At 46.4% G+C, this 14,466-nt stretch overlaps 1 protein-coding gene across 1 annotated transcript in view; it reads right to left on the minus strand.

Annotated features, from left to right (window-relative positions):
- Positions 1–1,633: 1,633 nt before the first annotated feature.
- Positions 1,634–14,466, minus strand: part of LOC147662027 (uncharacterized) — a 133,195-nt gene continuing 120,362 nt past the window's right edge. Inside the window, exons 9-10 of the mRNA XM_086951176.1 lie at positions 6,476–6,586; positions 1,634–3,309 (exon numbers count right to left, since the gene is read on the minus strand). Of these exons, the coding sequence (XP_086807302.1) occupies positions 3,035–3,309; positions 6,476–6,586 (386 nt within the window). The 3' untranslated portion in view covers positions 1,634–3,034. The remainder of the gene's footprint in view (positions 3,310–6,475; positions 6,587–14,466) is intronic.

The following is a 14,466-nucleotide window of genomic DNA, read 5'->3' on the forward strand; positions in this document are numbered from 1 at the left end:
GGGTGGCTTCCTCTCCTGTGAGGGGAGTCAGATTCACATTACAAAGGAGGATGTTTCTTTGAAGCTCGCCGGTCCAAGGAGGCTAATCAGCAGGTCATGCTATGGGAGTGGGTGTTACACCATCTTCCCGTACAGCGTCTTGTTGTGGGTCTCTAGAGAGCAAAGGCTCTCAACCTAGGATGTCAGAACTGCTTCTTAAGTGGCAGGCTGGCAGAAACCAGTCAGCAAGCACACCAGAGGCTGGCAGGTTTTCAGGGGGCACCTCTAAGGTGCCCTCTGGGTGCATGTATTGGCAAATACAACAGTGTGGGTTTGACAATACGAGATCTTTGATACCAAACATCCCTATTTTCAGTGAAGTCACCACCCTATAGATTCATCAAGCATCCATTCTGCGATTCCTTATTAGGGAAAAATAAGGATTCGCTAAAAAGGAATAGCAAAAGGCTATGCATGAAGAACTCGCTAAAAAAATAGCGATTTCTTAACATACCTTAATTGTGACTCGCAAATTGTGAGTCATAATTAAGGAATACCTCCCAATTCATGCCTAAAGGCCCATAGGAATGAATGGGAAGACGTTCTCAATTTGTGATTCTCAATTAGAGAATCGCAAATTGAGATTGCAATTTAAAGGGTGCCAGGGTGTCAAATGGACACCATGTTGCACCCCTGAAATTTGCATATGGGTACATCTTGTGTGTAAAATGGAACTTTGAAAAATGCACTTTAGTGCATTTTTCCAAGTTTTTGCAAATTACCATGAAGTTCAACTTCATGGTAATTTTCTCCCCCTATTAGCGAAATCGCTATTTTTTTTTTTACTTTAATGCATTGCATTTAAGGAATCTCAATTTGAGATTCCTTAAATGCAATCGCAATTTAAGTAAATCGCAATTTTGCGATTTCTTAAATTGTGATTTTTGCATTTGGGAAGATGCATCTCAAATGCAAAAATACCGGTCGCAAAGGGGCAGATTCTGAGAATCTGCCCGATTGCGACCGGTTTTTAGCTTGTTGCATCTATGCCCATGTAGCTGGGGGATCTCATTTTCACCAGTGTACAGCACTTGTTTTGAAATGGCTTCCCTGGTCACTTGTGCTGGCAACTAATAGGACTGACCAGCACATGGGCATATCTGCTAATGAGGGTATGCCCTTGCATAGAATATTCAGCACCCTGACTCAGGCTGTCAAGCCTGCTGTAGGAGTGACTTGCACATATTGCATACAGTGTTAGGGACATGGCACACAGGGCTGAGTGACGTTGTGTTTTCACTTTTGACTGCACCAGGACACACAGCCTGCAATGGTAGTCTTGCATGTGCTTGGTGAGGGGTCCCTTAAGGTGGCACAATACTTGCTGCAGCCCTTAGGGACCCTGTTTTGTACCTCAGGCCCTGGGTACCAGGGTACCATTTTCTAGGGACTAACAAAGGGTGCTAAAGGTTTTGCCAACTGAAGGAACAATTGTACAGTTTTTAGGGCAAGAACATCGGTTCTGGAGACCAGGTTAGCAGAAACCCAGTACACTTCAGTCAAAGTTGCATCAAATACCAGGAAAACAGTGGGGAAGAACTGCAACCAAAACCCAGTTTCCTACAGTAGGTCAATAAAAAGGCAAAGCAAAATATTCAGCTGCATTGACAACGTCTGCTGCAACTTTAATAAACACATTTCTGGAAAAACATATTTGTATTATTTGCCTTATGTATTCTTGTGTCGTTCACTGTGTAACCATAGATAACTTGTACAACATTTGCAGAAATGATGCTAAAGACAAAAAGTGAAACACCTGAAAAATGCCTTGACATTACCACCAGTCAGGACCTCTCAGTGCACTCGATACTGCTCTCCCAAGCGAACCGCACATGCTCATCTTGGTGCTGCACGTGTGCCAATAATGCCGTTGGTCTCAAGTTACTGTTTATCTTTGACAAACAAACCTTGTTCAATGTCTTTGTTTCACCTTCTGTGATATCATGATCTGGTATCGGAGGAAAACACCTGCAGTGACCAGCATCTCTCGGCTTCTGTCTATTGCTCAAGAGTTTGATTTCTTTACTATTCCCTGTTTTTGCAGAATTACCAGTTACTTGGCTTCTTCTAAGAAGAGCAACATCAACCCAATGTCTGCACCCATTGCACTTCTTCCCTCCTTTGCCACGGGGCGCTGAGTAGTAATCCAATCAGTGAAAGATTTGTCCCTGAGGTTAATGAACATGCTGCAGTGTTGGGCGGTGGCGGTGCTTTCCTTCATATGGACCTTTACTATTACTGGGTTTTTGTTAGAGCCACTCGTGATGAACTTGTGGAACTCAGTTGTCCAATGGGTGCGCTTCCTTCTATAATTGGTCTTAACGATCTTGGTGAATGTTGCATTTTGCAGAGAATCTGCTGGAGAAAGAGGTTTGTTTCTGGTTTTACATCCGTTTCCTCGGCCTCAATCTCAGGCCAATCCTTGAATTGGGCTCTGTCCTCCTTCTCATGTGTTCTCTGATGGTCCCTTACCTCTTGCAGTCCTGGAAGGATTCCCAGCCAGGGTCCATCCTCCAGGCGTGTCTCATTTTTATACAAAGAGTGATGGGACTAAAATCACTCTGCAGATCTGCTATGTGTACAGTACAGCTTCTTTCGTGAGTTTGTATGGAGTCTCGGCATCACAACTAGACTTCTAGAGCCATTGCATACCTTCACAGATCTATTCCAGTTTTTTGATTGTCTCCTGATATTGATTATAACTCTGTCTCCCACCAGAAACCAATACCTGTATTCGCCTAACAAGTGTGTAACATACTGTTTGACCACTAGATCACACTGTGTGGCCTCCACCATTTCATACACTGGTTGTGGAATCCCCCCAAATGTCTTGTGTTCAAGTTCCTGTTTGGTTTGAGGTCCTAAACTCCCTAGTGCTGAAATACTGAAGTGTTTGCACAGTGCCTAATAGCTTGTTCTTTTCATATAGCACTTGCTACATGCACCTATCTTGCCATTTTGTGACACATTTAATAATAATCCTAGTTGATGATATTCAGAATGTTGGTTTCGGAAGGATGAAAGGCATATATTTTCGTCGCTTTACTGTATGTGTTTTTTTGTGGGCAAGAAGACGATACATTTGATTGAAGGTATCTCCGCATACCGGGCACTTGTGATGTTCCAAAACTTTATGCGTGGCTTCATGTCTACTAAACAGATTGTAGTGAACGAAGATTTTTCCACATACAGAACAGGTATAAGGCCCAGGCCCCACTTGATAACGTGCAGAAGACTTCATCTTTCTTGACCCTTCTGGCTTGAAATTACCTGTTGGAGTAGAAGTAAAGGAACACATTTAACTTTTTTACAGCAGCATTTTGTTGTTAACAATATTCCCATAGCACAGAAGTGATGTTATTCTGATGTCTGTGTTCTCTACTGCAAAGTACAGAGCAGCAGGGCAGATCCGGACCGTACTTGCTTCTGTGAACAAGACTGGATGAGCCCACATGCGCTGCGAGATGAATGAACAAATTAATGAAATAGCACACAGCAAATGTTTATGTGGAAAAGACAAAGAAACTGAAGTGGAGAACATGGGCACAGTCTGACAGAATATCAGGAATTGCAAAAGAGGTTTCACACACTCTCTGACCTTCCAATGACAACATGATTGGCCACTTGCCCAATCCTTGGCTAGTCGTGAACGCCCTTGCTGCTGCTGAGGGGCTGCACGAAGGGCAAGAAGTGACGTTACAGAACATAAACAGGCTCCTCCAGACACAAAGAGGGACAGCAAGCACCCACAGAGTTGCTGCACCTACCCCCAGAGACTCCTAATTGACATTCATGGGAGAGAAGATGGGCTGATGGTAAATATATGTAAATTTTTTCTAAAGGCTACTCGTGGTAAATCTAGAGAAAAAAGTGACTTGAAATGGTCAAATGACTTGATATAAAATCAATTCAACCACTGAAGAACCTGCAGGTTAAAGTCTGTCAGAAGAAGTTACTTCTTGTTATCCCGCTTGCTGGTGGATACCCTCTCCACACCAATTGCATCCCCCTCCTGGATTCTGCAGAAGGTCAAAGGCCACATTCAAAAGGTTCCAGTTTAGTCTGGTCACTTCCTTGTGCCTGCCTCTAAGGAGACAGACACAACTGACAGGGAAAGTATATCAGTAGCATCACTATGGGGTTGTTTCTGGTACCAAGACGGCCTGAACCTTCCACGGGCCCACCAGAGCTATGAAACGTTTCTGGATTTCTTCGGTGCCTTGGGATATATATGCAGGTAGAAGTATCTATCAGAAGTGAGGGTTCCCTCTTACTTTACATTTAAATAGAGTATTTTTATATCTTCCAGATCTAGAACATTATACGGAGAGTATTTCACTATGGGCCATACTGCTCTTGCTGTAGCTGCTGAAAGCCCTCATTCCCTATGGCTCAGTAATCCAGATTCAGACGCATTCAAGAGTTTGCTCCTGCGAGGATATCCTGGTGCCTTGCACGTGTGTGCCCATCCCTGCCTATGGTATGTCGGTTAATTGAAAAGTCAGGTCTTCACCTTCTAACGGAACTCTAGAAGCGTGGAGGAGGCTCTGATGTGGAGAAGGAGGTCATTCTACGTTTTAGGAACGATGTGAGCGAACACCCTCCTGATCTGGGTCTGTATACGCGTGGGATGGTTGCGAGTAGGAGTCCTGCTGAGTGGAGATGTCCGGTGGAAGGAGATGTAAATTATCAGGTACATGGGGCCTGAGTTGCGAAGAGCTTTGAATGTGTGAAATTAAAGCACGCTTTTGGCAGAAGCACCAGCAGTCCACCTACACTCTACCTAATGACATCAGGTCACATAAGAACCCCATCCCCACAGACACCAAAGCACCTTCTTGAATATTAGCTACTGCCGTGGACACGTCCACCCTTGCCTCCCCATGACCCCATGTATGAAATGTGCCACAACGCATGTTAATTTGTGGTGTCCTGTACCCTAAAATCTGCCACAACACACCTGGGCAGAGACTTTCCGTTACTTTAATTTGCCATCGTCACCCTTGCACCTAAATTAACGGTTTCATTTTACATCTGGTACAGCCCTCGTACCCTCGTAAACTGCTGTCATGCACCTGGGTGCATCCAGTAAACCTCCTGGTTGAAAGGACACCCTCCTGTACCTACTGGAAAATCCTTGCAAGTAAACGACATGGCCGTTTCCATACACCTGACTGCGAGGCACCCTCAGTCAAGCAGATCTAACCGCTGGGCACCTTTCTGAAGACTTCTCCATTCCTCTAAAATACTCTTGTTGGCAACTGCATTATGTGCGGAGCAGATCTCTGGTCCTGAACCGTGGCACCGTTTATCCTTACCCTACAAAATACGCCACACATCTAATTTAATATCTACTACAAGTTTTTAAACCAAAAATCCAGAAAGTGACAATTGTCTCTTCCTAGTCCTCACTGTTAATCAACATTCCAATACAATTCCTCTCTAGTCACCCTTCTCCACCCTGTGTGGTGAGTGGCTAAGACCTCATACACCTCATGCTACTTTTTAAATAAGTATCAATTATTTTAGGCAGACCCTTTTTATCAGGAGGCAAATTTCCTGGGCTATAAACTGGGAGTCCTACGTATATTTAAGTGCACGGTGTTAAAACTGTATCTTTTGTTTACCTTGTCATTGTCAATACTTTCTTTTCACAAAGGGCAGATGTATGAAGCCATTTAGCATTTCTTAATGGGTCGAATCGCAATTTCACCTCATTAAGAAATGCGAAATGGCCTTTTCATATGTACAAAGGCTGAAATCTGTCACAATATGCGATTTCTACCTGGTAGAAATCACAAATGCAACAGCGATTTAGGAATCGCACATAGAGATAACCCATTTGCGATTCCTAAAGCACATGTACGAACAATTTCCTAAATGCTAATTGGGCAATTAGGAAATGCCATTACCATCAACTCAAAGTCGGTGGTAACTATGAGCAAAATTAAAAAATGCATTTAAAAATGCATATTTTAATGTGACATGAAATGCACATATGCCCCTATAGCATATGTCCACTTACATGTGCACCTCAATTTTAGGGGTGCCTCCAGGGGGCTTTAAGGCCAGAGGCACCCTTGGGTTAGGGTTTCCTAAACTGCAATTTCTTATTAGGAAATTACAATTTAGGGAATGCAAACCTATTCGTATATATGGGTCTACAGGCCTATAGGAACGAATTATTTTAGATGTCCTAATAGCGAATTCCTAATGGAATTCCGTCTCTGTAGGATTCACTATTAGGGAATCGCAGGGTATGTACATATCAATTTGCATTTCCTGAATAGCAATTTCTTGGGAATCGCCATTTAGGAAATGCAAAAAATGAAGCTTCGTACATCGGGGCAAAAGTCATTAAAAAGCAAGGGGGTGGGGGGCTCCCTCAAGCGCATTACAATACAATGATCACACATTCGTTCCATTCCTCACTCACCTGGGTCCTGAGCCATGCTCTCCTTTCTTTTTGTCACTTTTTCTTTTCTCTTGGCCTGCTGCAGTTCTTCTTCATCTCTTAACGTAAAGACAGCAGTGATCATAGGAACTCCTGTTTTTAAAGAAAAGATATAGTGTCATAGATCTGTGTGTAATGTTCACGGACATCACAGTACACGTGGTTGTTCATCTTGACGGCAAGCTTCAATGCTCGTGATTTATCGCTTCGGTTTGGGAGTATGGAAGGGGCGACCTTCCTGCAGAGGTGGATTGTTTACGGTTCTTCCCTCTCAGACCAGGGTCTGACAGGCATACTGTCTAAGGACATGTGAGGAGTTCTCGACCCATCTGTGGACTCTGTAAGGATGGCTTGGGGTGAGGGACGTCACCTGCTACCGGGCCTGGAGGATATGCCGCCTGGTCAATGTTCTGAGGGCTCCCTGAAAGGCTGGAGAGAATGGAGTTGCCCAAAGTCACTCAAGGTGAGTTTAGTTAAACTGGTTGTTGGTTGCAGTTGTGCTGGTTTAGTGCTATGACAGATGATGTTAATGTGATGATGAGGTTAGCGAGGGCCGTTTGTGGGGAGATGAGGGAGGCTAAACTCCGTCCCTGCGCATACTTACAAGTCGGGCAGGGCGGCATTACTGGTTGGACTTCTACTGCACCTGATCACAACTCGGCCAAAGTTCCCACATTTGGTATGCCCAGGTGCAGGAATACCAAACCCTAATTACCATCCAGAAAACACGGCTGATAATATTACTTGAGGCTTTGGCTGAAAACAGCAGTCAAGTCTTTGTCTCTGTCCCTGCAATACTGCTGTGCTGAGACTTGTTTGGGGGTAAACAGGGAGCATGTAATGTGCCTCCCATGCATAAGCACCTTTCCGTGTAAGCTTTCAGTTCACTTCCTCCCCACCAGCCCAGCACTTGCCCACAGCTCACATTTACCACCTACTCAAATCAGGAGGTAAACAAGACTGTTAATCCTGATGGACCAGGGTAGAGGGTGCAGATTTTCATCCAGTGAAACCAGATCTGTGGTTATTCCTCCTTCCAGAAGATTAATTCATAAGTGCATGGTCACATTATTTTGCATAAAGACTTTGCATCGAACCAGCACTGTGCAACTCCTAATCTGGCCCTCAAGAGGCGAGTTTGTAAGCAGTAAAGAGTTGCTGGTTAAAAAGGCAGTAGGTGAACATAAGTTAGCAAGGAAAAAACATTTCAAGAGGACTCCAGGTTCTTAACCCTAAGTTGGTTTGTTGCCATGTTTTTTTGGAAAGCTACTATACCAAAACCCAATAGTTCGGTCCAAGCGATAGAGCACAAGCAACTGCATTTCCCTCCGGCAAGCCAGACATATCCGACTGGCAAGTGTCAACATCTCTGAGAAGAAGTCATTGTCCCAACCAACTACGAGTGCGTGGGGTTTTCCAGGTGTGCCCCATGTGTGGGGTGTGTGTCCACCAGGGAGGAGCACTGGTTTGATAATGAAGTCAGGAAGTGTGTAGCAATTGACTTCACATCGGGGTGCCAGCAGCAGGGTGTGCACAGAGGACATACCACAGGGAGTAGGTACACAGGTAGTACTGTAATAAACAAGTTGTAGCGAGTGTGATCCCAAGTGCAGGGTGTTCTTGAATTTCCAGGGGAGGTCCCTTGCTGGCCCCTATATGAACTTGACCTCAAGGTTGAGGCACTTCCAGGTTTTCTTGGTGAATCCTCTCAGGGCCACACTCCTTAGCACAAGCACATTGTACTCCTAACATAAAAGCTCTGGTGGATCACACTCATCATATCTCAGGGCTTCGTCCATCGAGAGGGACGTGTCTGGGCAATAACTGACTACACAGTTTTTTCCACCCCAAGGAATAAATGAAAAAAATTGGACCAGGAAGTATCCCTGATATTGGTAGTGAGGGTTACAAGGAAAGGCAAAAAAAATTTCAACCAAGTTAAGGAAAGACACGTGATTGAAGAATACTATTCAGAGCCTGGGCATGTTGATTAAGGGCGACAAATTTATCTTGGACGGACAACTAAGAACAACAAAAACTGATTTTTAGGTCCTGTCTGAGACAGTGCATTCGCACTTGCTTGTGAGGCATTTTGTGAACTAAAATGACGCTTGGAGCCTGTCCATTATTTACCATTTGTTTGCTTCACTGTCACTCTCATTTTCTGGCTCCTGATTGGTCAACACATGTGGGTTCCACTTGCTCTTTATTTGTTTCTCCCTTCGGTGGAGCATAGGCCAAGTACGGATTGCTTTTTTTTTTTATTATTAGTGTCTTTCTGCAACGGTCGAACTGTGACTGAGGTACTTTTCATTTCTTCCCTCATCATTATTGTTACCCAGTTGCCCGTTGTTGCTTGCCCCCCTTCTCCCTCCCATGTCATTGCTTGTTCTATCATTACTGCTTCCCCCTCCGTCCTCCTACGTTGCTTCTTTCACAAAGTCAAGTTTCCTAGAACGTCAATGGTTATGCCAAGGATCTCTGGGGTCATTTTTGTTAAAGTTTACGTTATGTGTTTTCTTTGGTGTGATGTTGTGTGGTGGTCAATGCAGGCTGTATTCAGTATGGTCATTAATGATTTCGAAACCCCACCTGCCGGTGCAGTATTCTAAAAAAGGAACAGAGTGCACCTAAATTGTTCAACACAACCTTCGACCAAAGAACTTCTTGGAATTGAGGAAGTTGAACGCAGACCCATTTCAAGCAGTCTTCAGACGAATGATCCATTAGGTTATGATGGCAGTGCCTGGTCCCCATTGCACTCAGCACACATGATGCACATGCCATATCACCGTGCCGACCTGCTAGCATTTTCTGAGCAGGCCTGGATGGATTGAAGCTGTATGTATAGATTGGCAGTAAGTAAGATTGGCCTTTAGTGGCTGCTGGCCAAAACAGCTGATACTGCACTGCGAGACAAAAGCTGCAATAACCATCAAAAAATAAAATGAGAAAGGAAGAGAGGACGCAGAGTGACGCTTTTGCAGATCAGGTTGAGATGAGCAATAGTATGCAAACCTTAGGTTGCCAGCAGGGGTACAGGCAGTCAATGGCTAGGATAACGTGTGTAGATATTTTTGTTTAGGAGGATGTAAACGAAGGAGTTGCTGTGGTGACAAACCCAACACTCATTAATCTTACATGATGGAGTGTAAAGGCACCATGTTAGGCTCACAGAAGGCTGGCTTATAACCTTAATGAATCTATTCAGGTCTTCAGATGTTAGCTAAACAGGTTTGCAATTGGCATGTTTATGTGTCCTCGAAAGCGAGGGAAATATACCAAATATTGAACATCTTATCCAACATTTCTTTCTGTTGACTACCGCAACAAAGTTAACGCATTATACCGCAAAGGAAATGCCCTGAATTCCAGCCTTTGGGGTTGGGCCTTTTTTCGTAATTTTGTTGGCACAAGAACACTGCACATTTTCTTTCACTCTCTCCTCCTTTTTATGTCACAGGGGAGTCAAAACAGAGAGGTTTCCTTGCATAGAAATCAAGCATTGGCCAATCTTATAGCGTTTTTCTTTTTTTACCGGAAGCCATCTTGCACAGCAGCAGCACTACAGTACAAAATGGGTAAAAAACATACACAGAGCAATTTGATCTCACATAGGGAAGTCCTATTGGCTTTGCTATTGCTCCCACATCAGAGGACAAAAAATAGACACCAATCATACCCTTCTGAGGAACGTGCCACCCAAAAAAGAGCAGCGGAGACGAGGGATGAATAGCAGCCTCCTTGAATGCTGCCAGAGTTCAGAGCTGCTTAGCCAGGGTACACTGAAGCGGTGGAGAGGCTACTGACCAATGGATGCTGTGAGGACCCTGCAGTATCACAGAGCTGGACAGACCTTCAGCACTAGCAGACTTAGCACAAAGCTACAGAGGAAAGCACAGGACACAGTGCTGAAATGAAAGAAATGCCACCGTCCAACCAGTGAGGTGGTACAGCACTTGCTGAAATCAGACTGAGGTGAGGCAACCTTGCACTCCTGACACACAACCAGTAAAGAGTCTTGAAACCCTGGACAGGCCCTCCACAAGGCAAGGCTCTGCAGCAAACTGTTCTTGAGCAGACCCTTTAGAAAAGCCTTCGCAAACAACACGTCTGCAATGGGGAGGACTTGGGATCCAAAGACATTGCCAAGACTCACGGAGCTGTGTTTCGAAGGGTGGATTGCAATTCCTTGCGACAGGCAACACCATTGAACCCATAATTTTTCACCTGCGCCGAAGTCAGATATAAAAACTGACCGTCCTGCTATCTGCTGATGCGGTTGCTCCACCACGCTGCTCCCTGACATGCCTCGCTTCACCTCACAGCCTGGTATCTTAGCGCACCTCCGCTGATCTATTGAGATTGCCGAATTTGTGTTGCTTATTTGAATATTAATAGCGCACCCCCGCTGCAGTGACCGATATTGCCGATCTTGTGTTGCTTATTTGAATATTAATAGCGCACCCCCGCTGCAGTGACCGATATAGGCGATTTTGCTTTATTGTTTTGCATCTTGTTAGCGCACCCCCGCTGCTCTCACTGTAATTGGGCATTTGAATCGCTGGCTTGTATTATTATAAGCGTCGAATTGCACTGTGACATTTGATTAACTTTTGTACAACTCCGTGTAGGGTCGCCGGACATTTTGTTGTTTGTTGTTATTGTCTCGCCCTGCCCGGGTCTCCACCCCGCTCCCGCCTTCCCTGCGGACCCTCCCTCGCCCCTCCCCTATCCACTAATGACAGATGCATATCCGCGCAGCGGTCACGTGCAGCGGTGGCGCCCCATGCGCGCCGACGGTGCGCCAAAGGTAAGCCAGTCTAAGCCCGTCCGCTCCTGGACCGCGCCCAGTGCCATACCCCCTGGTCCCCGCCACTCCCAACCCTCCAGATTCACTTATGATGCCGCTACTCTCTTCGCCCTCAACCCCGGACGTGCACCACTATGCTGCGAAGCTACTCCAGGACGCACCCACGGCCCATTCGCCTGCCTCTCCTGCAAGTTCAACTGCTTCAGAACTCTCACCAAATCCACAACCTCCAAACGAAACTCCGACTCTAACCACCTAAAGTGCATCATGGTCAACACCCGCTCGGTCCACAGACACGCAACAGAACTCTGGGACCTAATCGACACTGCGTCACCGGACATCGCCTTCCTTACTGAAACATGGATGAACGCATCATCAGCTCCCGACATCGCCATAGCCTTACCGGACACTTACAAGATTATCCGAAAAGACCGCATCAATCAAACATGAGGAGGCATCGCCATCATCCACAGAAACACCATCAAAATCAAAACCAGCTCCGACGACATTCTTGCAACCGCCGAACATCTCCACTTTCAGATCCACACCGACCCCAGAACCACACTCAGAGGCACCCTCATCTACAGGCCTCCAGGCACCCGAACTCAATTCAGCGATGACATCACGGACTTCGTCAGCACACATGCCCTCGCCTCCGAGAACTACATTCTTTTAGGTGACCTCAACTACCACCTTGAAAACAAACACGACAGCAACACCACCACCCTTCTGGACAACCTGGCCAATCTCGGACTCAAACAACTTGTTGACACCCCCACCCACACAGCCGGACACACGCTCGACCCTATCTTCACCTCCAGCAAGCACATCTCCTTCGATCGCACTACAGCTCTCCACTGGACGGATCACAGCTGTGTTCACTTCAGCTACAAAACCACCCTGACCCACAACCGTCCACAACCTATTCCTCGAAGAAACTGGAACAAAATCACCACCGACCAACTCCTCATATCACTCAACAAAAACCCTCCCACCCTCTCAATGGACCCAGACCAAGCGGCCACCAACCTTAGGCAATGGATTACCCACAGTGCTGACGAATTAGCACCCCTGAAAAAGCACCAAATGAAATCAGCCAACAAAAAGGCTCCCTGGTTCAATGATGAACTTAAAAAATCCAAAAAGCTATGCCGCACCATGGAGAAGATTTGGAGAAAAAACCCTACCTCAGATAACATGGACTCCCTCAAGACAGCCACACGCAAACACCACCAACTGATTCGATTCGCCAAGAAATCAGCACTGAAGGACCGTCTCGACAACAACACTCATAACAGCAAGGAACTCTTCAACATCGTCAAAGAATTCACCAACCCCACTGCAGCATCTAATGACATCACCCCCTCCCAAGACCTCTGCGATGCGTTATCCTCCTCCTTCTACAAAAATATTGCCGACATCCACAACAGCTTCAAGAATACTCCCAGCGTTCAACCCTCCCCACCCCCTCAGATCCTACTCCGCCAACTAACAACCTCAGCGCCTGGAACCCAATCACCACTGAAGACACCATTCGCCTCATGAACTCAATCCACTCTGGCTCGCCTTCTGACCCCTGCCCCCACCACATCTTCAACAAAGCTGACTCCATCATCGCACCCCATCTTCGCGATGTCATCAACTGCTCGTTCAACTCTGCCACCTTTCCAGAAAGCTGGAAACACGCCGAACTCAGCGCCCTTCTGAAGAAACCCACAGCAGACCCCTCTGAACTTAAAAACTACCGACCCATATCCCTCCTCCCATTCCCGGCCAAAGTCATCGAGAAAGCCGTCAACAGCCAGCTCGCCACCTTCCTTGAATCCAACAACTCCCTTGATCCATCTCAATCCGGGTTTCGAGCCAAACACAGCACCGAAACCGCCCTCATAGCAGCGACTGACGACATCCGAGCACTCCTGGACAACGGAGAAACAGTGGCCCTCATCCTACTCGACTTTTCCGCCGCTTTCGACACAGTCTGCCACAACACCCTTATACAACGCCTCAGCAACATCGGCATACAAGGAAAAGCCCTGAACTGGATCATCTCATTCCTCGCTGGGAGAACGCAAAGAGTCCAACTTCCCCCATTCTACTCAGAGGCCACCGAAGTCATCTGCGGCGTACATCAAGGATCCTCACTCAGTCCCACCCTCTTCAACGTCTACATGAGTCCTCTCGCCTCCATCGCGCGTCAACATAACCTCAACATCATCTCCTACGCTGACGACACCCAGCTAATCCTTTCCCTCACCAAAAGACCCCAACACCGCCAAAACCAATCTTCATGAAGGCATGAAAGAAGTAGCCGAATGGATGAACCAGAGCCGCCTAAAACTCAACTCAGACAAAACGGAGGTGCTCATACTAGGATCTTTCCCCTCAGCTTGGGACGACTCCTGGTGGCCTTCCGCTCTGGGCAGAGCACCCACACCCACAGACCATGCTCGTAACCTTGGCTTCATCCTAGACTCCTCTCTCTCGATGTCCAGACAAGTCAACGCCGTCTCGTCCTCCTGCTTCAACGTACTTCGCATTCTCAAAAAGATCTTCCGCTGGATCCCCCTCGAGACAAGAAAGACTGTAACCCACGCATTGGTCACGAGTCGACTGGACTATGGTAACACTCTTTACGCTGGAATCACAACAAAACTACAGAAAAAACTCCAGCGCATCCAGAACGCGTCAGCGAGACTCATATTAGACATCCTGCACCAAGATCACATCACCGGATATCTAAAAGACCTCCACTGGCTTCCCGTCAACAAAAGAATTACCTTTCGCCTTCTCACCCACGCACACAAGGCCCTCTACAATCTAGGACCCGAATGCCTCAATACTCGACTGTCCTTCTACAAACCCACCCGCCAACTAAGATCGTCCAATCAAGCCCTCGCCGCAGTCCCGCACATCCGGAAATCCACCATGGGTGGCAGATCCTTCTCCTTCCTGGCTGCCAAGACTTGGAACTCACTCCCCACCAACCTCCGCCTTACTCAGAACCACATCTCCTTCAGAAAAGAACTTAAAACTTGGCTATTCGACAAATAATGAACCCCTTCCCCTAGCGCCTTGAGACCCTCTGGGTGAGCAGTGCGCTATACAAATGTCTGAACTTGAACTTGAACTTCACAGCTGTACATTATGAGCTCTAGAG

Source organism: Lissotriton vulgaris, unplaced genomic scaffold (assembly GCF_964263255.1).
Source record: "Lissotriton vulgaris unplaced genomic scaffold, aLisVul1.2 SCAFFOLD_781, whole genome shotgun sequence".
NCBI classification, from domain to species: Eukaryota; Metazoa; Chordata; class Amphibia; order Caudata; family Salamandridae; genus Lissotriton; species Lissotriton vulgaris.